This window comes from Haliaeetus albicilla, chromosome 5 (assembly GCF_947461875.1).
Source record: "Haliaeetus albicilla chromosome 5, bHalAlb1.1, whole genome shotgun sequence".
In the NCBI taxonomy this organism is placed as follows: Eukaryota; Metazoa; Chordata; class Aves; order Accipitriformes; family Accipitridae; genus Haliaeetus; species Haliaeetus albicilla.
This window is the reverse complement of record NC_091487.1, coordinates 33,615,408-33,643,324: the sequence shown is the minus strand read 5'-3', so window position 1 is coordinate 33,643,324 and position 27,917 is coordinate 33,615,408. Positions and strand designations below refer to the sequence as shown.

The 27,917-nt window shown below is 37.5% G+C and overlaps 1 protein-coding gene across 1 annotated transcript in view; it reads left to right on the top strand.

The window, feature by feature from the left end:
• The window catches only part of AQR (aquarius intron-binding spliceosomal factor), a 61,406-nt gene extending 36,848 nt beyond the window's left edge, over nucleotides 1-24,558 (top strand). Inside the window, exons 24-35 of the mRNA XM_069784074.1 lie at nucleotides 448-557; nucleotides 3,174-3,309; nucleotides 5,031-5,240; nucleotides 6,090-6,227; nucleotides 7,115-7,186; nucleotides 10,634-10,821; nucleotides 15,131-15,302; nucleotides 17,992-18,162; nucleotides 18,896-18,981; nucleotides 19,800-19,974; nucleotides 20,762-20,875; nucleotides 24,034-24,558. Coding sequence (XP_069640175.1) covers nucleotides 448-557; nucleotides 3,174-3,309; nucleotides 5,031-5,240; nucleotides 6,090-6,227; nucleotides 7,115-7,186; nucleotides 10,634-10,821; nucleotides 15,131-15,302; nucleotides 17,992-18,162; nucleotides 18,896-18,981; nucleotides 19,800-19,974; nucleotides 20,762-20,875; nucleotides 24,034-24,282 — 1,821 coding nt within the window. The 3' untranslated portion in view covers nucleotides 24,283-24,558. The remainder of the gene's footprint in view (nucleotides 1-447; nucleotides 558-3,173; nucleotides 3,310-5,030; nucleotides 5,241-6,089; nucleotides 6,228-7,114; nucleotides 7,187-10,633; nucleotides 10,822-15,130; nucleotides 15,303-17,991; nucleotides 18,163-18,895; nucleotides 18,982-19,799; nucleotides 19,975-20,761; nucleotides 20,876-24,033) is intronic.
• Nucleotides 24,559-27,917: the final 3,359 nt, after the last annotated feature.

Below are 27,917 nucleotides of genomic sequence, written 5' to 3'. Positions count from 1 at the left end.
TATCCGTATGGAATAGAGTCTCAGCACCTGCCAGTCAGTACCAGATCACACTCTTCTAATGTACAGTAAAAGTTAAATGGTTTAAAGTCATTCAACAAAATCAATGTTTGCAAAGTGTGCTTCTTGGGACAGTTTTATAAACTAATAGCTTTATCAACTAAATTAACTATGTGATAGAATCAAATCTTAAAATTGTTTCAAAATCATAAAATAAAATTTAATTGTTATATGAAGTATGCAAATACAAGCATTTTAGTAGGCTAATTCCCTTCTTGTCAAGGTTAAGAGCTCTAGTTTCAGTATTAACTTCATGTTTGCTTTGGCTTCCATTTATACCAAAATAGGCATAATTTCCTAGCTGGCTTACCACTAATTCTTCAGTTTTCCTCTGCAAGAGCCTCTGAATTTCTAAAAACTACCTTTTCTCCTGTTCTTGTCAATCTTTAGGCCTTGAACCAGCTGTTTGAAAAAATCATGGCCCTAGACATTGATGAGCGCCACCTCCTGCGTCTGGGTCATGGAGAAGAGGAATTGGAGACAGAGAAAGATTTCAGCAGGTGAGGAAGGAGGTGCTAATGATAAACTTGATTGCATAAACTTTGTAGCAAGATTTATGTGCTGAATCCATTCTACCTCCCTTGTAAATGAGCAAGGAGCTGTGCTTGACAAGTTTTACCTTTCTCCTATTATTGAATCCCAGTAACGCAGAGTGCACTTGTTTTCAATACAGGGTTAAGTAATTTTGGTTCTTACTCAGTAGAGGAACTGTGTTCCCTTGAGAATCCAAAGGTGGAATCAGGCAGCTGCTTCTTTACAAACTCAACTGCTTGAATAAAAGTAGTTAATTGTATTCTGGGCCCATATACACTTTATAGAATTAATCCGTTTGTGAGAGGAAGTTGAATAATAAAAGTAGGTTTTTGCAGTTAACGAGTTTTTTGTACAAATATTATATCACTTCCACTGGCATGGTGAATATTGCATTAATAAATATAACCATGAAATTAAACTTTCTGCTTTTAATTCTTCAGAATTTTGCTTAACTACAAAGTTGCTTATTTCATAGGTAAATTACACATTTTGACAAGTACATACATAAGGAAAGCTGTCAACTCTGTATCAGTACAAAGACTTAAGAACCTGTTCTTGTAAATATTTGTACGTTTGTTATGTGTTAGTCCAATTGACATCAGTTGGATTACACACGTTAATAAATGTGAGCTGGGTTATAATGGTTGTGCACTGGAAATAACTGAACTGTCCCAGTACTGGCTTATTATAGCAATACTTTGACTTCAAAAGCTGTAGTAAAAATTATCTATAGTCACTACAAGCTACCCATATATGCATAGCTGAGTTTCATTTAGTAAGATAAATACCTGTGATTTTTTTTTTTTTCCAATTTGAGTTCTTTGACATAGTCAAATTATTCCAGAAATTTGATAGCCAAAATCTTAGTGAAATGATGCTGTGGCAGATATTTGTTTAGTGGTATTCATGGTTTAGTATATTCCTTGAACAGCAGTGCTCATCATTAAAAGGAGTTTTCTTTGAGACTCTCTGCATTTTCTATTTTCATTCTTTTTCAAGGTAACTCCAGACCTACAGGACATTACTGCAAGTCCTATGGGTTCTGGCAGTTTGGTAGGGAAGGATAAGGGTTGAGGAATATATTTGAAGGTGGGCTGCACTACTGTGAAAAGAGAAGTTTACTTCCCATATTCATTTTGTTTGGGTTTAGGTAGCTTTTAAGTTAGTGATTTTTCTGTGTCAGGCTGGTTTAGAGGGCACAGTACTGCTTAAGGAATTTCTGCTGCTTGCAAGCTTCGTGTTCCTTTTTTGCTCTCTCTGCAGGCACAGCCAAGTGGGGCAGGGGGCATAAGAACGTAAGGTGGACAGGAGCTGATTAAACTGGTACTGTCACTTAAACACAAAGGGAATCACAGCTAAAAAAAATTTTTGTAGCGATGAACAAATACTTAAAAGAGGACATATGACTTCAATTGTGAGAAATAAGAGGATGTTGGAAGTGTGAGAAAAAAACCCACAACTGGTTGCAGTCACTTGTAATTATAATGGATTAGTTTGTTGAAGAAGAAAAAACTAGTATTCCAAGGATCTTAATTGTCATAGTTCCTGAAGAACCTGTTTTTTCCAGCTGTGAACAATATCGTGTTCAGTTGTGTCTTAGTAAATTCAAATCTCTAGCTTTAACTACTCCCACCCTTCTAAATAAGACAGTAGAACCCATTGTGATTACCAGGGATTGTGTCATTTCTTTTTCTGTGCAGAAAGCATATTTTATGAGTAGTAAGTTTAATAAGAACTTGAAAGTTAGCCTTTATTTACTTTTGAGCTTTTAACTACATCTGCATTTTTGAAAGACAGTGTTCTGTTCCTCTCACTTCTTTAATTCCACCCATTTATACCACTGTTTAATTTGTTTTCTTTTTTAGAAGATGTGATTCATTGATTCTTTTTTTTGTTGTTGTTGTTCTTGTTGTTCTTGTACCGCTTCTGAGAGCAGGGAGAGTGCATGGAATAAGAAATTGATTTTTTTAAAGGAGAGAAATTGGGCTTGAATTGTGTAGAAGGAGGAAGAATGGAAGGAGTAGGTTACAAACTAATCATAAAAGTCATAAAAGTTACTCAACAGGCAGCTATGAGTGCAGGATCCAGACCTGTCTGTTAAGGTGGGCTAATCATTAGTGCAAGACACTTTGTGTATTGCCAAAGTCAGCCAGCCTTATCATACTGAAACTTCCAGTATAGGTTCTATTTATGATGGTCCGTTTGTTACACAAATACAAGCAAGTTGTACGTGTAGTGTATCATAGTTCCTAAACAGGACATCGGAAGTAATGTTTTTCTTCTTTACAGGTGCATCATGAGAATGTATTATTAACACTTACGAAGCTTTTGTTGAAGTGATAGGATAAAAGGAGTTTTTTCTACAGGAATGGCTCTTGTATGGCTTTGTAAACTATTAGGGCTCAACTGATAGAAATAGTCAGCATGTAGCAAATTCTTGCTTTTTTGGAACTGGGTAGTAGTTGTGGGTTTTGGGGGGGTAGTGTTGGGGTTTTTTGTGGTCTCTCATGATACTTAGATGAAACAGTTTTGAGTAAAATACATTTGGATATGAATTATGTTGTATTTAATCCATTTTGTAGGTATGGAAGAGTTAATTATGTGCTGGCTCGAAGACTTGAACTTCTGCGAGAAGTTGGACGACTGCAAGAGAGTCTTGGAGTCCCAGGAGATGTTTCTTACACTTGTGAAACAGCTGGACACTTTTTCTTATACCAAGTAAGGACTGAAATACTTCTGCAGAGACTGTATGACCTCAATATGTTATGAAACACTTTGTAAAAATTTGAGTGAATTTTTCAGAATTGGGTCTAAAAAAACCCACATTTTCTTTGGTGGTTCAAAATACAATAACAGCTAAAGCTATAATTGCAACATTACTTACATGCATTGCTATTGTTTTAAATCCTGCCTGATGACTCACCAATTGGAAAGCCAGCATTGCTACTCTTTATGACTGCTGGCAAAGATTCTAACCTGAAGTTTCTTCTTCAAATAGGAAAATCTGTGGGCAGCTTTACATTTTGGACAAGCATTAGAGCAGCTACTTGATAGTCCTGCTAGAACGCTTTTATGGTGTTAAATGCCAATGTGAAATCGGATGCATAGTATACAAAACAGTGGTTTTCTGTATATTGTATATCCCTCATTTCCCTTCCATGTGTTTTTCAGTGACATGGTCTACATTAGCAATTAGTGTGGCTTCAGCAGACTTGTACAGCAGTACTTAGGATCAAATGCATACACTGTATATATTTTTACAGAAGTTAGTCTGGGCTAGCTATGGTGTGGGCCTAAACATTAAATGGACATTAAGTGTTGGAGAGTGCTAGGAGCACTGCTAGAGCTCATCTTCTGGTTCAATTTCCTCCCAAAGGAATCCCACTTGGTATTTAAACGAAAGTACTGTAAGTGGAGGTAATCAAGAGATTTGCTTCTTTGTTGGGTTTATGTGGCAAGGTTTTGGTAGCAGCAGGCTGCAGGGGTGATCTCTGAGAAGAGACGAGGAGCTGCCCTCTGCTGGACACAGCCAGCTCCAACAGACCCACTGCTGGCCAAAGCTGAGCCCATCAGTGTCACTGGTGGTGCCTCTGTGAAAACATCTTTGAGAAGAGGTCAAAAACCACTGTGCAGCAGCTGGGGGCAGAGAGGTGTGAGAAACAACTCCACACACCAAGGTCAGAAGGAAAAGGAGGGGCTGGAAGTGATCCAGGCAACAGAGCAGAGATTTCCCCCATAGTTTATGGAGAGGACCATGGTGAAGCAGGTTGTCCCCCTACAGCACATGGAGGACCATGTCAGAGCAGATATCCACACTGCAGCCCTTGGAGGACCCCATGCTGGAGCAGTTGAATATCCCCTGAAGGAAGCTGCAGCCTGTGGAAAGCCCATGCTGGAGCAGGGGAGAAGTGTGAGGAGGAAGAGGTGGCAGAGATGCAGTGTTATGAACTGGAATGACAAGCCCCATTCCTCCTGCACTGCTTAGGGTGGGGAGGAGGTAGAAGAGTTGGGAATGAAGGAGTGAAATTGAACTTGGGAAGAAAGAGGGAGTGGAGAAGGGTGGTTTTGTCTTTGTTTCTCACCATTGTACTCTATTTTTAATCGGCAATAAATCAGTTTTCCCCAAGTTAAGTCTGTTTTGCCTGTGATGGCGCTTGCTAAGTGATCTCCCTGTCTTTATCTCAACCCATAAGCTTTTCCACCTTATCTTCTCCCTGTCCTCTTGAGGAGGAGTGAGAGATGCTGGGTGGGAGTCTAGCAGCCAGCCAAGGTCAACCCACCACAGCTTCAAAAATGTCATTCTGATACAAGGTTAAATGCTAATTTAGACATAACTGGCTTTTGTGATAGATTTTTTTTAATACTATGTGTGCAAGACTACACCTTGCCAATGACTTTATGATATAAAAACATGTCAGTATGACACTTGTTTGCCATAGGTAATGTCTCGTTGGGAGGAGTATATCAGCAAAGTGAAAGTTAAAGGTGGAAAAGTGCCAGATGTTACGGATGTCTCCAGTTTGTTTCCTTTTCATCAGTATTTTGCAAATGCTCCTCAACCAATTTTCAAAGGCAAATCCTATGAAGAAGATATGGAAATTGCTGAAGGGTGTTTTAGACATGTTAAGAAAATATTCACTCAGCTTGAGGTAAGACATATAACTATTAAAGGTAAGTAGATAAGGCTAATCCTATAAAAAAAAAAAAAACCCAAAACTTTACACAATTCCAAAACTCTCCTTTGCCATACATCTGAAAATGAGTATGTAGCTCTAGGCAATTTCATTAGCTTGCAAGGATTTCAGGTGAGGGTTTCCACCTTTGAGTAATATAGGCATGTTTCACAATAGGGACAAGGGTCTAATCTGTTTTGGTTTTGATCTTGGGAAGCAGCCATTCTGCATGTTTGTTTTCACTGATGTGGTTACTAGGGTTGGTGTGCCTATCACTGCTCCTCTGATCCTCACAGGGTCTTTGTATTTACAGTGAATTGCCTTTAATCAGATAACCTAGAAGTAACTTAAACGGATTATCTTCTATATTTCCCAGAATTGCTTGAGAAGCTTTTAAAAGTTGGGGTGAAGGTGATCTGTGTATCATTTGGTCATATTAACTGTATTGGTCTTTCTAATACTGAATTTGATGTGATGTTACGATGCAGTAAAGTAGGAAACAAGAAGATACAGTAAATCAAAATTTTGCAGGATTCTGAGAGGGTTCCTTAGAATTAATTGAATAATTATCTGCAAATTTATATATGCATACAGGTTGCAAAACTCTTTGATGTGTTTTTAGAAGATTGGTTTTTGAAATACTGTTGTTTCCAGGTTTAGCATTTAAAAAAAAATTATTCAGATGGGATTGTTAACAGTAGATATCTTCATAACTTTCTTGCCTAATTATATTAAGGAGGTGGCCAGATAGTTTGAGTGAATACATTTTATAAGCAATAATTTTCTGTATCCTGACTTTCAAAGATTTTCTTTTCTCCTCCATAGGAATTCAGAGCATTTGAACTTCTCCGCAGTGGCCTGGATAGATCCAAATACCTGTTGGTGAAAGAAGCAAAAATCATTGCCATGACTTGTACTCATGCTGCTCTGAAACGACATGACCTGGTTGAATTAGGTTTCAAAGTAATGATTATACTAGTGTTACGACACTAACTGTTTTTGGGGTTTGGGTCCCCCCCCCCACCTTGTATAAACCTTTTTCTTTCCTAAATCTAGGTAGCTAGATTATTTTGAATTGCATTTTTTTACCAGTATGTTTCAATTTGTAATTTTACTGACGAAAAATTTAACTTCTGTAAGTAAAAGATGAGATCTCTTTTAAGTTATTGTATATACAAAAATGGTTAATAGCACATGTATATAAAGAAAAAGTTAGTTTTGCCATATTAGATGATGAACTGCAGTGATACCATTGAGTAATAAAATAAAGGCAGAATTGGGAAAAAATAACCTTTATAACTTTGTTTACATAAAAAATGAACACTTTGGGGAAAAAGAACTATGATGAAATGCTGTTTTCACTCCGCAGTTTTAAACATAGATATTGATTTAGTACAGACTTTTGTCTCACAAAAAGAAAACAAAAGCCCACCACCAATAATTCTTCCAGTATTATTTTCTCCAATAATGCACTATATTGGATTGCAAAAGTGCTTCTTTTCTGCTTCAGTGCAAAGATACCAAATTGGTTTGCTCCACTGCAGAAGGCTTTTCTCTTGCGGATGGGTTATGGCACATGGGAAGCATGTCATGTGGTTCAGTCATGGATTCCTTCTAGATATAAGGCCTGATTGGTACAGATAGATCTGCCATTGATGTAGTAGGATTTCACCTTCTGACATGGATTTTTGGTAATACTGATATTTTGCCTATAAGGTAAAATCCTGCTGTAGCTGGTCCTCCCCATCAAAACCCAAATGAGTAATTGATGCTTTTTTTCAGTAGGCTGAATAACAGCATTAATTTGTATTAATTGGTTGATGGACATCTCTTTACTTTTTCATTCTCAGTATGACAACATCTTAATGGAAGAGTCTGCTCAGATTCTGGAGATAGAAACCTTTATACCTCTCCTGTTGCAGGTTAGACCTTAATCATAAAACGTATTACAAAAAATAATAAATGAAAGTCTGTGTGCTTGAACAATATAGAATATTAAAAGAAAAATATCTTGTGCAGAAAGTAACGTAGAACTGATATTTGCCATTTGGTTGGACAGTAAGAACTTTTACATTGTTCTACATTAGTTGTTTATCCTTGTTTTTTAATATTATGGGGCAACCTAATAGGTTCTAAATATGTTGCTTTTATTGACTAAATAGTAGGATTAGCAGGCTTTCATTTTGAAAATAAAAAAGCAGAGATATTTATGTAAACTAGGTCCTGGCTTTGTTACTTTCATTCTTTCTCATTTCATAGTGACTACTGCTAATTTTAAATATTAAAATTATTATGTCTTGTTAAATAACGGTTTTGTCTCCCAAGAACGTAAGGCTTACATAATTGCTCTGCATCCTCCTGTCTGCTTGTGCTGTTTGGTCAGTTTCAGTCAAGACTAACAGAGATGGAGAGATACTGAGCACCTACAACTTTCGGGAAAACTGGAGCTAAGTAGAGAGGAGACATTCTAATTGATGTTACAACTCCACAGAAAGAAAAGAAATGGTTACTGATTCTACTTCTACTTTTGCCCAATAATTATGCACTTTTTGCCTAGCTAATTAGTAAAAGTTTAGCTTGGAATCAATTGCAGCTTGTACTGTGTTTGGCAAACCAACAATTGGTAGATAAAGGAATGCAGATGTGATACATGTGAATGGAAGTCTTGCAGCTGGAAAGGTACTGCTAATGCAGGGAAGGAAGGAAACTGATGTTAATGTGGCAAAGGGGATATTTATAGCACAGTCTTTAGGAAGCCAGGTAGCAATAGCTCTGTAATGTAAGGGATTGTTGTAATAGAGGGCCAACACTGTTACTTTAAAGTTGAGTGTCTTTCCCTAAAAATGTTTACTCCAGTCATTCTAAACTCAACACATTCACTCAGACTGCCTTGAAGTTTTTTGTGCCTCTAGTGAAGATTATCTGTAGTTGCTTTTAGCAACCTGAGCTTGGTTGGCATCACTTTCCTCTTTTAAGAGCTAGAGGATTTCATAAGTAAGCAAAATGTGCTTCTCTCACATCTGTGGCTCTGTTATCTCTGTAATCTCAGATTATTGTGAGATAAAATTTCACCTCTGGAAATGAAGTATGGGCTCCCTGAGGAACTTTGTGCAAACTTCTTTAGCTGCAAATCAGAAGCTGATGTGTGGGAAGTTAGTAATAACTGAAGACAGTCTGTACTGTTGATTCGATTCTTACTCTAGTGGCTTTCTGAAAAACACACAGTCTGCCTTTGCTCATATTCTAAAATTGTTTCCTTTCAGAAGTTTTGCCTGGAGCAGGTATTTTCACTGAAAAGCAATAATTTTAAGTCTTCTAGAAAACCACATCCAAGCTTTTGGATTTTCATTCTAAAAGAAAATAAATCTCAATTGAAAAAGGTGTGATGGAAACTCAATGAAATATTTGATGTATTTGTAATTGCAGCTCATAATTTTTCACTTTGCTCTTTAACAATGGAGAGTAGAATACAATTGCAGGAAAGTAACTCTGTATGGGCCTAGTGCACAAAAGAATGTGCATGTCCAAGTTAACCATATTGCTATTAAAGCCCCAAGCAAGTCCTGTTCTTAGTTGCTGTTTAACTCTGTAGGTTTTTAAGTTTTAGGGATATTAATGTAGTTTTTTAACACTTTCTTGATGTGTTAAAGACTGCTGAGTTTTGATGATTCTGAGCAGGCAGGCAACTAATTCACCCTCTAAACCCCAAATACTGCCTAAACTCTGAACAGGAGCACATATTTCTCTATCTTATTTGGAGTGTTCGGAGAGCAAACCTCTATTGGGTAAGGCTTCTCATAAATCATAACACAACATTGTACTGCAGTGCTGTGTAATGAAGAAATCCTGTGTGTCTTTTACCATGATTTTCATTGATTATGAAATTGTTATATTTAGTGAAATAAGCATCTTACAGTGTTTTTCAAATGTTTGAATGAGCATTGAATAACTAGATGCATCAGGCTGGTGAGGGGAAGTAAGTGTATATGAGCAATGCAGAAGCTGAAGAGTTTTATGTAATTAAAGCAGACCATTTCACCATAGAGCCATATTTTGGGGGATATTCCATGACCTTATTTACAAAAGCCATCCAAATAGTCCTTGAAAATTGAGGATTTTTTTTAAACAAAACCTGAAGATCTAGGCTTACAGAGTAGTAGTACTTGATTGCTTGCACTTGCAATTCAGAGTAGGATATTTTTAAAAACAGAGTTCTTTGGAGGGCTCTTTGTCTGAGATTTGAAATTGTTGATAAGAGCAAAATGATTATATAGAACACTTGGTCTTCTCCAAAGCAGTAAACTTTTGGGAGGAAAAAAGAAAAAAAAGAAATCTTTTTCCATGCCATTGAAAGTAATTTCTATCCTTTTACCTTCTCACTAAAGTGTCTTCAGGCTTGATGAGCTGGACAGTCCAGAGTTCAGTTTTCCTTCCTTGCTCTCTGATCAGAGAGGGCTTCAGAGATCTTCCACTTCAGGTGGCAAGAAAAGGAATTTTAGCCTCTGTCTTGAATAGTGCTCCTTGAAAGGGGAAAGGGAGATATTACAGGAGTGTGTGAAAAATGAGGGTCTGAATTATAAAACTGGCAGGTGGAAATCTTCAGGATTCTAATTCCTGGATAATGTTACCCACTCATCTGTTCCTTTTTTGTTCCTACATTACAATGTTCCTTCATGAGATCTGTCAGTACGTAACATAGGTACACAAAGGATGAGGACCTGGAAAGAGATATACCAAACATACTGAAGAACATTCAGTCCAAGAGTCAGGCTGGTGATTAATTAGAGGCACATCTTGGTCGTTAAAGAGGCCATGTGGGAATTCCAGAGGTAAACAAGCGAAGCACATGAACTACAGAGACACTTGAAGGGCAGGTTCAGTTTGTGCCCCAGACATGTGAGGACTAAAACAGTTTCAGATGCTTTAGGCAGTTCATATTCACTATCTCAGAATCCAAAAGTTAAAGTTTAAAGGACTGTTCTAGGGTGACACTACCATGTAGAAATCAGTGTTTTTTACTACTGTAACTTCTCTAACTGTGGTTCTTCCTTTTGTCCTCTGATAATATGTTACTTTTGACCTTTAAAAGAATGTAATATACTTATCCTGATGTTTCTCTACTGATTCTAATAAATAAACTTAAATGTTGCTTTATAAGAAAAAAGACTTTATTTAAAATACTATTTCCTTTTTCTGGTAGTAGATTGGAAAGAAGTTAATAGTCTTTAAAATGACTGCAGTTCAGTGTAGCTTAAGAACAAATGTTGAAATTTAGGGTTTAGACTAAGACAATTTGACTATTAATGTGTTGTAATTGAGTGCCTCGATTATACTGTAATAGTTATAATTGTGTAATTGTTTAATTCTAGAACCCCCAGGATGGATTCAGTCGTTTGAAGCGGTGGATTATGATTGGTGACCATCATCAGTTGCCACCAGTCATTAAGAACATGGCTTTTCAAAAATACTCTAACATGGAGCAGTCTCTTTTTACACGGTTTGTTCGTGTTGGAGTGCCAACTGTTGATTTGGATGCACAAGGAAGAGCAAGAGCAAGGTGAGAAAGAGCAAATGGCATCTCTAGCTTGTAAGAAAATACCAGGTTAAAAATTGGAAAAGTGCACATGTAATTTTGGAAACTGTGTTTTCGTTGTTAGGACAGGAGTTTGCAAAACTGTAATTTAGATGTTTTGTTCCGTGTATTTCAGCTTAGACTAGGAAGGCAGATTTTACTTTGTTGAAATACAATGAGGTTTACTTTTTTTTTTAATATAGTAGTACTCTGCTATAATATGAGTACTTTAGTTAAAATTATATTCAAAGGAATTTTAATAGTCTTAAGTGTTTGGGGTTTTATTACAGCTGAGATTTTTTTGCAGAAGCTTCCTTTTCTAAACTAATACATTTAATATATTCAAGGCTAAATAAAGATTTGATTTATTTGGTGTTGAATATATAATACTTCCCTTAAAGTCTGCAAAAGGGTGGGGGTTTTGTAGTATTTCAGCAGAGCTTCAGCTTTGATTGGAGACAACCAGGTTGTCCACACAAGAGCATAAAGCCTTTTTTTATATTAAGAGATACTGCATCTCTGTAGTAAGATAACTTTTCTTTTTTATCCATGTATTTGTCATTTCACTGTGATAATTTAGATGTCAAATTTATTTATTGTGTTAAGTGCATATTTGTGGCCATATTAAGAAGGAAAAATAAAATCAAAGAAGAGAAAAATACTCCATATAAAATCTTGCTACTCTAAGGTTAGTTTTAAATACTAATGTTTTTTAGGCATAGAATGGTGTGAACAATATGAAGGAGAACTTTTTTTTTTCATGTAGGAAATGTTGGGGGTGGTAGAAGACTGTTTTCTAGTCATATGAACAACAGTTCAGTATGATTTAAAAAATACAAATTATATCTGAGTATGATGATAAATTAAGTTTATTTTGCCATCTACTATTTTGCAACATCTCAGCAAATTTCTTAGAGATAAGAGAGCAGAAGAATTCCTTCACTTAGCAAGCAATTTCTTGATCAAGGATTTTTGCCATACCTTGCTATGCTTTGTCTTTTCTGATCATAGAATCATTTAGGTTGGAAAAGACCTTCAAGATCATAGAGTCTAACCATCATCCATGCCCACTAAACCATGTCCTGAAGTACCCCGTCTACACACTTTTTGAATACCTCCAGGGATGGTGACTCAACCACTTCCCTGGGCAGCCTATTCCAGTGTCTGACAACCCTCTCAGTAAAAAAATTTTCCTAATATCTAACCTAAATCTCCCTTGCCTCAACTTGAGGCCATTTCCTCTTGTCCTATCTCCAGCCACCTGACAGAAGAGACCAGCACCCACCTCACTACAACCCTCCTTTCAGGTAGTTGTAGAGAGCGATAAGGTCTCCCCTCAGCCTCCTCTTCTCCGGACTAAACAGCCCCAGCTCCCTCAGCCGCTCCTCATAAGACTTGTGCTCCAGGCCCCTCACCAACTTGGTTGCCCTTCTCTGGACACGCTCCAGCACCTCAATGTCTTTCCTGTAGTGAGGGGCCCAAAACTGAACACAGGACTCGAGGTGCGGCCTCACCAGTGCCAAGTACAGGGGGACGATCACCTCCCTGCTCCTGCTGGCCACACTATTTCCGATACTGGCCAGGATGCCGTTGGCCTTCTTGGCCACCTGGGCACACTGCTGGCTTGTATTCAGCTGGCTGTCAACCAGCACCCCCAGGTCCTTTCCCACCGGGCAGCTTTCCAGCCACTCTTCCCCAAGCCTGTAGCGCTGCATGGGGTTGCTGTGACCCAAGTGCAGGACCCGGCACTTGGCCTTGTTGAACTTCATACGATTGGCCTCAGCCCATCGATCCAGCCTGTCCAGATCTCTCTGTAGAGCCTTCCTACTCTCGAGCAGATCAACCCTCCCTCCCAGCTTGGTGTCATCTGCAAACTTGCTGAGGGTGCACTCGATCCCCTCATCCAAATCATTGATAAAGATATTAAACAGAACGAGGCCCAACACCGAGCCCTGGGGAACACCACTTGTGACCCGCCGCCAACTGGATTTCACCCCATTCACCACAACCCTCTGGGCTCGTCCATCCAGCCAGTTTTTCACCCAGCGAAGAGTACACTTGTCCAAGCCATGAGCCACCAGTTTCTCAAGGAGTATGCCATGAGAGACAGTGTCAAAGGCCTTGCTGAAGTCAAGGAAGATAACATCCACAGCCTTTCCCTCATGCACTAGGCGGGTCACCTGGTGATAAAAGGAGATCAGGTTGGTCAAGCAGGACCTGCCTTTTGTAAACCCATGCTGACTGGGCCTGATCCCCTTCTTATCCCAGACTTGCCACATGAGTGCTCTCAAGACAAACCGTTCCATAATCTTCCCCGGTACCGAGGTCAGGCTGACAGGCCTGTAGTTCCCCAGATCCTCCCTCCGACCCTTCTTGTAAATGGGAGTCACACTGGCAAGCCCCCAGTCCTCTGGGACCTCCCCTGTTGACCAGGATCACTGATAGATGATAGAGAGTGGCTTGGCAAGGACCTCCGCCAGTTCCCTCAGTACTCTTGGATGGATCCCATCAGGTCCCATAGATTTGTGAGTGTCCAGATGGCATAGTAGGTCACTAACTATTTCATCCTGGATTAAGGGGGGTATATTCTGCTCTTCATCCTTACCTTCCAGCTCAAGTGGTGGAGTACCCTGGGGATAACTGGACTCACTATTAAAGACTGAGGCAAAGAAGGCATTAAGTACCTCGGCCTTTTCCTCATCTCTGGTGGCTACGTTCCCTTCTGTGTCCATTAAAGGATAGATATTCTCCTTGGGATTCTTCTTACTGTTAACATATTTGTAAAAACATTTTTTGTTGTCCCTTACAATAGTGGCCAGATTTAGTTCTAGCTGAGCTTTTGCCTTTCTAATTTTCTCTCTGTATGATCTAACAGGATCCCTGTACTCCTCCCAGGTTGCCCGCCCTTTCCTCCAGAGATGATAAACTCTCCTTTTTTTCTTGACTCCTAGCAAAAGCTCCCCGTTCAGCCAGGCCGGTAATTTTCCTCGGCAGTTCGACTTGTGGCACATGGGAATAGCCTGGTCCTGAGCCATTAAGATTTCCTTCTTAAAGAATGTCCATCCGTCCTGGACCCCTTTGCCCTTCAGAACCATCTCCCAAGGGACACTCTCAACCAGTGCCTCAAAGAGGCCAAAGTTTGCCCTCTGGAAGTCCATAGCAGTGGTTTTGCTGACCACCTTCCTTGCCTCACCAAGAACTGTGAATTCTATCATTTCATTGTCACTAAGCCCAAGACAGCCTCCAACCATCACACCTCCCACCAGTCCTTCCCTGTTTGTTATCTTCCACACACTCCAGGAACCTCCTAGATTGTTGACTCACTGCTGTGTTGTATTTCCAGCAGATGTCTGGAAAGTTAAAGTCCCCAGTGAGGACAAGGGCACACGATTCTGAGACTACTGCCAGCCGCTTGTAGAATGATTCATCCATCTCTTCAACCTGGTCGGGTGGTCTATAACAGACTCCCAGCACGATGTCTGTCTTATTGGCTTTCGCTCTCATCCTCACCCATAAGCACTCCACCTTGTCATCAGAATCCTGTAGCTCTGTACAGTCAAAACATTCCCTAACATAGAGAGCCACCCCCCCACCTCTTCTACCTTGCCTATCCCTTCTGAAGAGCTTGTAGCCATCCATTGCAGCACTCCAGTCATAGGTAGCTTCCCCATGAACTATCTGCTACTTTATCTGGTCTGGATATTGTTGTGCATTTGTGAATGAGGCATTTTGGTTATATTACTGTCCCTATAAATACCAGAGATGATTCAGAATTGGGTAGATTTTGGTTGCTTCCCTTCACGTCTGATGTTAATACATGGCAATACACAAAATAAGAAATTTCTTTTTGCAGTAAAAAGTTTTACAACAGATAATGCAGGAGATCCTTTTTCCCTTATTCCTTCCTTTTTGTAAAGAAGCATTAATATTCCTTAAATTTTGTTACCTATGAAAATTCCTACTAGATTTCTTTGCAAAAATTGTACTCTTCAATGTAAAGCTGATCAAGTGGAACAGGCTTAAGGCTGAGTGTGCTGCACTGAAGTGAAATCTGAAGTTTTCTTTGAGAGAGAACCAGACAGAATCAAAACAGAAAAATAATATTGCTGGATAGCTGGTACAAGTATGTTCATTTATATATGTACAGGTTATCCAGCAAAATTACTTTTTTCATTGAAAACCTACAGAAGCTTTAATCTTGAAAGCAAGGGGTTGTATGTGTCTGAACTATTTTGAATAAATTCAAGAACCGGCTTTAACCATTTGGGGTTTGCCTCTGTGTGTTTTTGAACAGTTTATGTAACCTGTACAACTGGCGTTACAAGAATCTGGGTAACCTGCCTCACGTGCAGCTTCTGCCAGAATTCAGAACAGCCAATGCTGGGTTTTTGTATGACTTCCAGCTTATAAATGTAGAAGACTTCAATGGTGTGGGAGAGTCTGAACCCAATCCTTATTTCTATCAGGTGAGAGAAATATTACATGTATACTTTATTTAATCTAGATATGGCTTAGTAAATCTGCAATGAAGACAGACTATCAGAATACAGTAAACTGATTAATTAATGTTCTCAGTTAATTGAGTCATGCGTGTGCATGATTTTTTTCTCCTTTTAGTGAGTTTTGTATGTTGAAAATGGTAATGTATTATGTTGTGCTTCTTACTCAAAATGACTGACTCTGCTTGATGTCTGTGTTTTCTCAGTGTGATGGGAGGGGTGAGATTTGGTGTATAATTCATCATGAAACGTTGTTTTGACTTATGGCACATTGAAGTCTATTGTAATTTGGCTGTACTGCCATGATAGTGAAGTAGACAGTAGCATTTCTCCTGTACATGAAGGAACAAAGTTTGCTCTGTGGCACATATTTGAGTTTGAAGAGTCAATGTATTCATTTGATCTATATGTAAGAATGCTAAAAAGCCCATTCATAAAAGAATGAAAAGGTACTTCAAGAAATATACATGAGGCAAAGAGACATTGAGGCTGAAGTAATGTGCCAAAAAAACCTTAGCCTTGGAATTTCTCAAATAAATTTTCAAATTAAGCCATCAATAACAGCCTCTATCTATTTCTTTTAAATATAGGAAAACCTTTTACGCTTGTAATGAGATGCTTGTATTTTCAGTCCTCTTATTTTTTTTGTTTTAAAAACAGTGATGAAACAAAGTCTGATGCCTAAATCTCCAGTTTGAGTTTTGAAAAAGTTAGAAGCTGGAGCTGTGTGCAAGTTAATAAGCTTAATTCAAATATGGAATGAACACCTTATATTTTGCTAGTATTATGGAAAGCAAACAATATACTTTAAGGTGATCATATTCATGGTCATTTTTTCCCTGTGAAGATCACTGAGAGTTATGTTAATCTATTTTTTTAAAAGGTATGAAAGATATTTATAGGTTTTGCTTGGGGTCCTCTCACTATCTTTCTTTTTTTTAAATACAAACTAGTGTGCTGTTAGTGAAGAAAGCAATGGTGAGCCATAGTCCACTTTATCTCACTTCTAGATTGAGGACAGAGTCATTTGGAGGGGAGAGTTTCTTTTGATTTTGTTTTTTAAGCTGTAACACTGTAACGTAAAAGTAGTAAAAAGTTGTCCTGTGGAGCAGGAACAGCTGAAATCAGTGCCTTAAAAATGGGATTCTGGTAATTGAGAATGAGCACTGCTTTAGAATGTTCCTGGGCCAAAGAAGACTGAGAACACTCATGCAAGGACAAAGAACACCTGTATCATTACAACCGTGCTTTCATGAGCAAACTCTTCTAACACTTCCTACAGCTGGGGGGGGAGGTGATCTTGAGGATTGAGAGATATTAGCAGAGTATGTTGGTGGCATTGCATGGTTTTTCATGAGATAACAGATTGCCACCACATATTATTTCTCTTTGTGAATTTGGGCATTTCTTTCCAGACTTAAGGGGAGTTAAAATTTGTAGAATAGCTTTACGCCCACAGGTGTTTGATATGCCTGGCAACTGCATTTTCCAAGTAATGCAGAGCCCACTTAATAAGAAAAAACAAATGAGGTTGGTGTGTCCAGCCTAGTCAAACATATGCCAAGTGGGGATAAGATTCCCAGTATAAATAGAGCAGGAATAAATGTCAGCAATTGAGAACAATTTTTTTAACCTGAAAGATAATTTTTCTTGACAGAAAATGGATTTAAACAGGCTATGAATAACTTCCATCTGGAAATGGGACAGAACTTCCTATAGCCAGAAGAGTGGTGCTTTGGAACAGACATTATTTATTATAAGTAATGAAATACTTGTAAGTTATGAAATACAAAGTAACAGCTGGTCATTTGAAATTGAATAGGTAAAGCCTGCAGTAGAAATAACTGGATTTGATAATCCAGATGTCTGTCTCCTAATTAATAGTTGAAAGGAGTTTAGTTATTCTAGTTCAGCTAGTTCTTACCTTCAGCTTACTGGAGAATGACTCATGGCAACTTTTTTGCGTGCTTATTTGGAACCATGTTATGTTGGCGCTAAGTGTTGTTTTTTTTTTTTAAAGCCTTGTATTTAAATACAGGTATCTGTAGATTATCAGCTTCTAATACTTTTTAACAAATAATAATTCCACAGTTTTACATAGTAGGTGTTTTTTTGACATGTGACCTTTAAGAAGGAGAAAATGAAATACTGTATCAGTTGAGTTCTGTAATAATACAGTTAAGGTGGCAGTTCATTTGGGCAGATGGCTATAAGCATATAAATGCATTTAGATACAAATGTGTAAATATTTAATAGTCCATAAATATAATTTAAATGTTTTAACATTTAATTATTATTATATTTAAGAACTATTAAATATTTAGAATTTAATCTTGTTGAAATAAAACTGGGAGCTTCTGAGTAAATATTGGAAAGTGTCAATCAATGTCTAACAATAATATTGATGTAGATATTTTCAGCAGTTCTCTGAAGAGGAGTCAGAATGACGTTATTAAACCTACTTTGCTTCTTTTATTCCTTCAAAGTGGCTTTTATTAAGTGAACAAAGAAACATCAGGTCTAGAGACATTTCTCTCAGCACTGAGTTTTTTGTCTGAATACACAATAATGACACAGGTGTTATTCTTTCCAACCTTACAGGTTGAGTAACCCTTTTTTTTTTTCTTTTCTTTTTTTCTCCTCTTTTAAACTTAAGAATCTTGGTGAAGCTGAGTATGTTGTGGCACTCTTCATGTATATGTGCCTGCTTGGTTATCCTGCAGACAAGATAAGTATCCTGACAACATACAATGGTCAGAAACACCTGATCCGTGATGTCATTAATCAGCGGTGTGGAAATAATCCACTGATTGGACGGCCAAACAAGGTGACTTTGAAAATATTTCAGTCATTGGAGTGGTTCTGGTTTGTTTGTTTTTAAATTGTCATATTATAGAATAGACTAATTTAATAGATTCACAGCTTTCTGTGTAAGTATTCCCTGGTTAACCACACATTTACTAACCTATATTCTATGGAATTTCATAGGGTAGTGCCCTTGTTTCTGCCTGTTTGTAATTTGACATACAAAGTGAAGTTGGTGAAGTTGGAAAGGCTACAGACTACATGGGACAGAGTAACTCTTTATTTTGTCATTTATTTTGTCCTCAAACCCACCCGAAAACCCACACCTTTTGGAAGGTCCACCGAGAGTGGAAATGATTTGATAAAACATATGATGACGAATCTGATGAAACAAATAAAGTGCATAGTTATAAAGGTCTGGCCCTAATTCTGCAGGTTAAAACTCTGTATTATAAAACTGGTGCCTTTCCACAATCTTTTGGAATTAGCACCCCACTGTTAGCTGTCGGAATTGAATAAAAACGTAAAAGAAATGGTATACAGTCAGACAAAAGCTCCTCCCAACATCTCCCAAAAAGAACAGGCTGATGATTTTTGGTTAGAGGCCGACTAAAACAAAGCTAAAGCATTTTCTTTTCTCTTCCCATTTACTGCAATCTCAGTCTGAAGCTGATGTTAAAATTTTGGTGTCACGTTTTAGTTGAAATGGCAAAGATTAACCTGTGGAGGCTTTTTCTTGGTTTTTGATTCTCTAGGTAACAACTGTGGACAGATTTCAAGGTCAACAAAATGATTATATTCTCCTTTCACTAGTGCGTACCAAAGCTGTAGGCCACCTTAGGTATGTAAGATGATACTCTTGTAGTGTCATTAAACTACATGTTTTCTACCAGAAAGATGTTTATAGTACATTATACAAAAGTGTTCAATTATTTGAGTATGTAGTAGAAACTAAGTTTAATGCTATGTATTGAATGAAGTTCAGACATACTTCCTTTTATAACTGTCTGGTACGCTCTTCACAACCACTTTATCCTTTAGTAATGGCTCTTACACTATAATTAGTTTATATTACTGCAGATAGGCTGAACGTGGTTTCACCCTAGTAGAATGATAGGAATGTAATACTTGTTGAACAAATGCAGGCTTAAATTTTTTTATAGATTCTTTCCTGTAAGTGACCTTTTTATTTGTTTTCTGTTGGAAGTGTTTGATCACTGCATAAGTTGCATTATGATGTGTGGTTTAAAATGTTTGCACTTCAGTTTTGGGGTGGAGTGGAGGAAGACTTGTCTCATCAGCAGTAGTTAGATGAGTTACCAAACTCATGTTTACTCATTCAGGATACAGAAATGCTATTGTGATTTGTTGTCAGTGTAAATCTTTACCTGTGAAGACTAGGAAAATAGTAAATGGTGATTTTTTTTATTTTTTTTTTAATATCATTATTGGTACAGTGAAACCTCTTTTATATAATGGTTCTAGCATTTGGTAGTTATTAAAACGGTATGTAGCAGAAAAAAACTAAAGACAAAATAGTATTTTAGCAGATGATTTTATATTTCCTTTAATTAAGAATTCTGTATACATCTAGTTATTTTTATTGCAACTATGTCATCAGTGAAAAAGAACATGATTGATTTTGTTTGTTTTCTGAAGGGATGTCCGACGATTAGTTGTTGCCATGTCAAGAGCCAGGCTTGGGCTTTATATCTTTGCAAGAGTATCGCTGTTTCAGAACTGTTTTGAGCTAACTCCAGCTTTCAGCCAACTCACAGCTCGACCACTTCACCTCCATATCATTCCCACAGAATGTTTTCCAACGGCAAGACAGGTAGGAACATCTGCTCTGAATTTTGCTATCTGTAATGGCTCTGTATGCCCACTTCTTTTTGAGTAGGCTATAAGGAATGGGACTGTCTTCTCTGCTAAACCAGTGCCTCTTGGATAATTATGTCCCTAGAGTTAACTTTTGTCATGATACACACTAGCTGTTTTTAATTGGGTTTTTTCCACAAAACTTAGTTACCTATAACTCTGTTGTGCCTGCTTTTTTCCTGCTTGTGTAAGTGATTCAGTATTTTTCTTTTGTGTTAAATAGGTGAGTTTTTAGTGTGTTACATATTCTTGGTCTTGCTATGAAACAAAATAATGTTATTTCTCAAAAAAAAAAAAAAAGTTGACAAGTTTGGGAGGGAGCCCTTCAGTTGAAACTTTCGTGTCCACGGTGCAACAAAGAATGCAGTATGCATGGTCAGCAAGTGTGAGCAAGAAGGAGTTGGACTGTGATGGACAAGTAGGCTAAGTCCTAATCTGATGGTAAACTATTTGTGCCTTTGATATGTTAAATGACTCAAGTCCAAAATGTACTTTATGGAGTGAGCATCAGAACCCAGCCTTTCCTTTTGAAATTTCTTCATTGGGCTGCAGTATCATGACTGATCCAGTTCCCCAGTGTAAGACCTACACTTCCTGTCTTTCCAGAGAATTCAGCTATTTTTTTCTTTAAAAAGCATTATTTAATTTCTTTGGGTTTATGTTTTCTAATATAGTTAAACAACCTTTGAAAAATGGTTGTTTTGCTTTGCTTGCTGAATGTCTACTTTTTTCCCCTTCTTTAGAATGGAGAAAGACCATCTCACCAAATACATGTTATTAAGAACATGCCTCAAATGGCTAACTTTGTGTACAATATGTATATGCACATGATACAGAGTACACGCCACTACCAACAGGTAAGGACCTTCTACCTTTTGGAAGGTATGTATTTAAAAAAAAAATTGATTTTTAGTAAGTGACATGAGATGCTGTTGAGGTTTGAGACTGTTCCTGTTATGTTTAAAATTCAAGAAGGTTTTATGATAGGGAGTGAGAATATTGAGGTCTTTAAAATATTGCAGTAGCAAGAGCTGTATCTTTTAGTAATTTCAGCCCCAATTTAAGGCCCCAAAACCAGCAGTAATTGATGCCGAGTGTTAGACATGGCTCTGTCTGGGCCCAAAAATTCCTCAATAATACTAAAGAATTAGTGTGCCCAGTATTTACTTGAAGTAAACTTGTGTGTTATGTTTCAGGTAAGTCCAGCTAGTGGTGTTATAGCATCACTGCATGGTGCAATAATGTTTTGTAATACAGGTTTTCATGACAAGCCTGCAGTTTATAGAAAGACCAGATTATGTTTTGGAACCATTTTAACCATGTTAGCTCACTGCATTATCCAGGCTGGTTAGCAGCTGTAGTGTTTTTATTCTGGAGCAATTTTTTTTCAGCAGTAGTTCAGCACCAAGCAAAATAGCATGGGGTTGGAAGCAGTTGTAGATGCTATCTCACTTCCATACCTAATTTTGTCAGTGTTTAATCCCTGAAGCAGAATTCAGAACCCAACAGAAACACCTTGTTGTCTTACCTATGTGAGCAGGGGTTTAAGGCAGTTTAGATAGTATACTGAGCAGAAAGCTGCCTTTACTTAGCATACTTGCATCTCTAGATGCCTACAAGTAGTTGATAGTAAACAGAAAGGGAGTCTTAAATGCTATCCCTCAACTGCATCAGTTTTCACTTAATGTCTGGGGTGTATCATGGTTTTATAACCTATAATTCATTCTTTCACGGTACTCTGAAGTTCCCTTGTTAGTTTTTGCTCTTCTGAAGGATTTCCAAAAGTGGAAAAAATTGATGTAAAAGGACACTACTCACACTGGATTAGCTGGCTGTGGAAGAGAGTGTGAGCATGGCTCTGTATCCTTGATCAGATTAGTCCAAGGTACTTGTCTGTGAGATCTAGGTTCTGTGCTTTAATGCAAGGATGTTTCTCTATCACCTCCTCTTCCTTCCTTCTTCCACTGACTTTTTGATCTGATATGGAACAGTGTAATCAGTAGAGATCAAATGGTAAATCCCATGTCTCCTTTAACTGAATGTTAGACTTTCAGACAGAAAATTTCTTTTTCTCTGTAGTTCTTAGCCAGTGAATTTGGATTTATGGTTTTGTTTTGTTTTCTTCTGGGAGGCATAGCTTCAACCAAATTTGAAGCATTTTGCTACCCAGAAAAAGCCTTTGCCAGGTGGACAGGATGCTTTCTCACTATTTTGGGGAAGTGCTCTAATTATCTTGTCTGCTGTAAAGAAAATGGGATAGAGAAAGAGTGACACTACTAAAATCTCTTCTTCTTCTAACTGTATTCTTTTTAAAGTAGCAAAAGCTCACACTTTTATTAGGAAACCCGGTCCTATAAGCACATGATGAGACTTGTTTTGGAGCCAGTTTGTCTAATATAGTTGGAGATCTCTCAACTGTGCAGATTGTATGTGATGAAGACTCCGTGGACTCTGTAGTTGGTCACAGTCAGATGCAAATGAATTGCCCTGTCAAAACTGAGAAGTGTATACATGTCCTGAAAAGCAGATGGTAGTATCTAAATTATACCAAAAGATGGGTTTGCTGGACACCTTAATCAAATATGGACCCGGTCCTTCTGCTAATACCAGTTACCCTTTTTAGCATCCTAATCTAATCCATTGCTAGCTAAAATTAGTTACAAAACTGCTGTTTTCCTACTGTGGCAATGGATCACATTCTCTTTGCAGGAGAAGCCAAAAAGTGAACTACAAAAAAAAAAAAAAATGCAGGCATTAAATTACTTTTACCCTATTTAATACAACATGATATTTTTCCGTTTCTTTTACACTAATGTTAACAGCAGTAGTCATGAAACACAACATGCATCTAAGTAAGTCACAGAAGTACTCTGAGTTTGTCTCATGCATCAAGAGTATATTTTTGTAATTAAAGGATCTCTGGTTTTGAAATAAACTTCTTCCATGAACAGATGGATTATAGAGACCAGTACGATTGCTTCATAGATTTGCCTATGCTTGTCAGAAATTTGTAATATTAGTGTCATCTAATTGAATATAAGACTTCACTGTAATTAAACACTTAATTTGTCATGTGAACCTAAGCTGCCTTTAAGCAAAACAAAACTAAACAATTGTCCATGGGAGGTTTATCAAGCTTTCATTTCATTAAAATGCTTCACAATATTCCAAGGAAACATCCATTGTGTGGTTAAATAATGTCGGGCTGCAAGAAGTATGAGTGTTTCTGGACAGCCTGGAGTTGTATAACATTCATCCATACTCTTCAGCTCACTGTATTCTCGGTATTTTTTTTTTTTTTTCCCCTCGAAGTCTGTAGTATGGCTACCACTGCTGCTTATAATGTTTTGCAAACTACTTCTTTGGTTGTGAGCAAAACACTTTGAATATACTAAATTATTTTCCAGAAGTATTATGTGAAAGATATCTAAGCATTGCTTTAACTGTTACTGGAACTTGTGTTGTTCTACATTTACAGCTGTGGGTGAAATGTGTGTAAGTACAGATAACATTCACATAGCATTTTACAAGATGTTTCAAGGGGAAATTACTGGAATGAGTTGTTAAAGACGGGCCTGTTAAAGGCCTCAAAAAGCAAGTTAAACATATCTAGGAGATTGAAATGGTAATAGATGAGATTATGGTAGGAATGTGCTTGTTGCTCCAAGTAGGGATTTACCATAACCCTATTACTTGTCTGGCTGTTTGGGATAATGAAATGTGTTTGATATCCTTGAATTGGAAGTACTGACTTTTTAACACCCTCTTTTCAGGCAAAAAAATGTGTCTAATAAGACCATTGTGTGAGCCAAGATTATTCTTTTTTTTTTTTTTTAATATAGGAGTTAAATGCTTACAAATTATTAGAGCTTCTGAATTTTAAGTCTTTGTTGTTAACTTATCTAATGCAAAATCCTAAATATAAGGTGAACAATTCAAGCTAAAATAGGAATAGATGCTCAAATAGATATATTTGTTGTAATAACTGAAAATCCTTTCTTTTTTAATCATCTAGCATTTACTGCCCCCACCTGCCATGATTGAAGAACCAGAAACTACTCAAACTCAAGAGACTGAAGTAGAAGGTGAGGGGCAAAGCATGCAGGAAGATGCTGAAGGAGAAGAAAATAAGGTAGGGGAAGAAATGATAAAGGAAGGAGAATTGAAAGTGGCCGAAGTGGATGAACATCGAACAATGCCAGAACACCCCGGAAGAGACAGTGATAGTGGAGACAGTGAACCTGAGACTGAGACTGAAAAGTGATCCACGGGATGTTTGTCCTCGCATGTTTTGGAAAACAGATGGGGAAAAAAGCAGTTAGAAATATAATTGCTATTTTTACAATGACTTTTTTTAAATGGTTGCTTGTGTAATGTGACCAGTTTGGTATATTTTTCATGGAATACTCTGTGGACAAGCAAAATGTGTGGCAAACATTTTACTGAGTTCTTGTCAGTATCAGTAATGTAATTTGTTTCATGGCCTCAAGTAATACACAATTTCCTTTTCATAAGTTCAGTAAAGATGCTTTTTATACCACTTTTGAATATTTGACCTTTAATTCAGTCACTGAGTTACCCATTAAACCTCACCGATTAAGTACATTCAATATTGGTCAGACACTCTTCATAGTTTATTTCATATTTCGCAGTGGAGAATTCCTTAAGCAGAGCTGTGCTCATATACACTGAGATGGTATTTTAGGCATAGGCTCAAGTTCAGTAAGATATTTAATTGTATATCTGAGAAATGTGAATTACTATGGGACTTGAAATGCTTAAAAGCTTTATTGAATTGGGACCTTAGCAGGTTCTTGGAATTTCATAAGACCCAGGTACTTGTAGAAATTTCTCATTGTTGACTTCTGATGGTGTTTCTAATTGATCCTTATTTACAGAAGTAAGGATGCAGCTTTTCAACAGCACTTTTTTTTAAATCAGTGTTCTGAAATAAATTTCTTTCGCTTTAAGAGGACACAATAATTGCTGAGGATAAAGTCATGTGAGGAGGAAAAATGAAAGTAGTTCCCTGAATGCAGGATTTGCAAAACATACAATATTGAGATTAATGACATAATGATTGAGTGGTTTTTCTAGGGCCACTTCCAAGTCTACATCTTTCATAAAGTTTCTCCCTGGTTCATTTAGAATACCTGCCAACTTGGCAAATTATTCAATGGTTCAATGAGACTTACAAATTTCCAAGTGGATTATCAAACAAAGCAATAGCCATAGGAACACCTTTTTTTGCTGGCAAAGGGAAATGCTTGGCTTTCAAGTGTTGCAGTTGTGAAGCCACCAGAAGGACTTCCTCACTTAAATTGACTAGAGAATAATTAACTTAAAAGCTTTTATTAATAGCATTGAAGTTCTTTATTTTTCTTAATATTTTTGTAGTATAATAAGGAAAAAAGAAATAGGATAAAATTAAATGTAAGCCAAGCTCCATGAAACACATCTGTTGCATACTTGTGTGTGCATGCTGAGATCTCATCTGCTCCTCCCTCTGAAATCATTCCCCCCCATCAGTTAAGAGGGAAGCTCAGGAGTAACAAATTCTAATGCTTGCTGTTGGTACACAGTGTTCTCTTATGTTTTTCATTCACTGAAATGGAAGTTTTCTCAAACAAGAAAACTAATCGTTTGAGCAGAATGTGTGTTCTTTCATTGCTTCTTTTGATTGGAAGGAAATCTACTGTTTATTACCAAATTGTCTTCCTTGGAAGAACAAATATTACAGTGTTGAACACTTGGGTGTTAAGTTTCATGCAGTAATGTTCATATGTTCATGCAGGGTCAAGTAATGCAGGGCCTTCAGACCACAAGCAACTAGCTCAGCTGAGGGTTGTCATCTTTGTTTTCCAGCCTATTTTCTATAAATATTTGTCAATCATTTATTGGTTTTTAGCATTTTAGGAATTGAAAAAGGATTCTGGAGTTTTTTTCTAAAATGAATAATTTAACTGACAGAGATTCTATCAATAATTAGGACAGAATGGCTATTAGCAAGCACCCAAAGCTGAAAGGAGCTGCGAAGACCTTTTTGAGTCATGCAGTTTGCAGTGAACTGTGACCACACCTGCCTGTGTGATGCTGTGTTCTGTGTGCAGGCCCCAGGTATATGTGATCGCTTCTGGCTCAGTCTTTGTAGAACAACGGCCAAGTATAGAGTTGTCCTAGACGTCAGTGTTGCCCTAAAATGGTGAGTGGAGTTGTAATGAAGGTTGTTCCTGGAGGTATTCGTAAAGCGCGTAGACGGGGTACTCCATAACATGGTTTGGTGGGCATGGATGATGGTTGGACTTGATGATCTTGAAGGTCTTTTCCAACCTAAATGATTCTATGATTCTAAGGTGCAGGAAGAGGTAGTTGGACTGCAAGCAATTGCAAAAGCTTGAACAGCCTTAACATGCAGTTTTCTGAGGGACCAAGCACCACCTATAAAAGAGATGGAAGGTTTTGTTGAGGTGTCTTGAGCTGAGCAAGTGGTTCGTTATCCTTGCTGCCATCTTCCATATGTTGAACTTTACTTTTTTCAGGGACATGATAGCATTAGGAGAATGCATTTTCAGAAGTCTGGGAAATCATGATTTTCTTGTAGCAGTGGTTGGAAAGTTCTTGAGGCTTTGATTTACAGTATGAGGTTAGGGGTTTGGGGCTTTTTTTTTTTTTCCCCCAAAAACTTTTCAGGTCCGTTTTCATTTTTGGTAAAGGATGAACTTTGTCTTTTCCCCCAAAGTAGTTTTTATGTTCTATTTTCTTATAAGAAAGACTAGGTGAGAAAAGTGAAGCAGTCTAAAACTGTAATTTTGATCTACATGGTTTCTTTTCCAGCGGCAATATTTACTTGGGATATAGCATCCCCTTCTGATGTCCCTATCTTTATTCTAGTGATCAACAAGATCCAGTTGTTAAACTAAATGTATTGAAATTTAAAAAAAACCCAAACAAAACAAAAACACAAATGTATTTATTTTTAGAAGGCAGAATCTGTGAGTGAACAAAATCAATGTTAAAATAGCTTTTAAAAAATTCTCTTCAAGCATTATTGCAAAGAATTATTACAGCACTGCATGAAAACCTACTGAACAAAATCTTTGTGAAACCTGGAGGAAAAACTATAAAATTACTTTCTTCTATTGTTCCAAAGCCATGTAATAACCCCAAAACACTAAGGACTTTTGAGTGAAACTAAAGAACTATTAGTGGAGGTTTTTTCATATTTATTTAGCTAGCACTTCCATGAATTGCTTAATTTTCCTCTGTTACACCAAGCCTGTAAAACAACTTCAGTGCTACTTTCCAGATTTATTTAAATAGAGACTAGTTTAGAAATGGCTCAATCCTTGAACTCTTAATATTGTGCTGATAGAAAAATGATACTGTAATTCAATGTACTGTTCATTTCTGTAATAGCCAGAAAAACAAGGGCAAAGAGCAATTTACTTAGGGTTCTGTCATCCACACATAGCTGAGATAGTACTGTATAAATACAGGCCCCTTTCCATCTGTGACTGAAATAATGCAGTAAGTGCATCAAAGAAAATGCCTCAGTAACACCTGCAGAGCATGGCTTGCTTTTGCTTTAGACTGTATGGGACTTTGAACTGGCTTGGCAATGTGGCAAAGATGGTGGGTAAGTTAGTTCTAAAAAGTTCAGGACAAGGTTTGCCAAGGGGAAAAGAAGAGACAATCTGGAGGTCTCGATAAGCACTTTACAATAATGAATATGTCCATAAACTCCTAAAGATGAGGCCATTACTTTTTCCTAGCCTTACCTTGCATTTGCTTTAATCGTGGATAGCAAATACTGCTCTACGTGTTAGATAAGGTAGGTTCTAACTTCCTTCAAAAGGGGAGCAAACATCTGGCCCCTTCTCCTCCCTCTTGGAACGGATC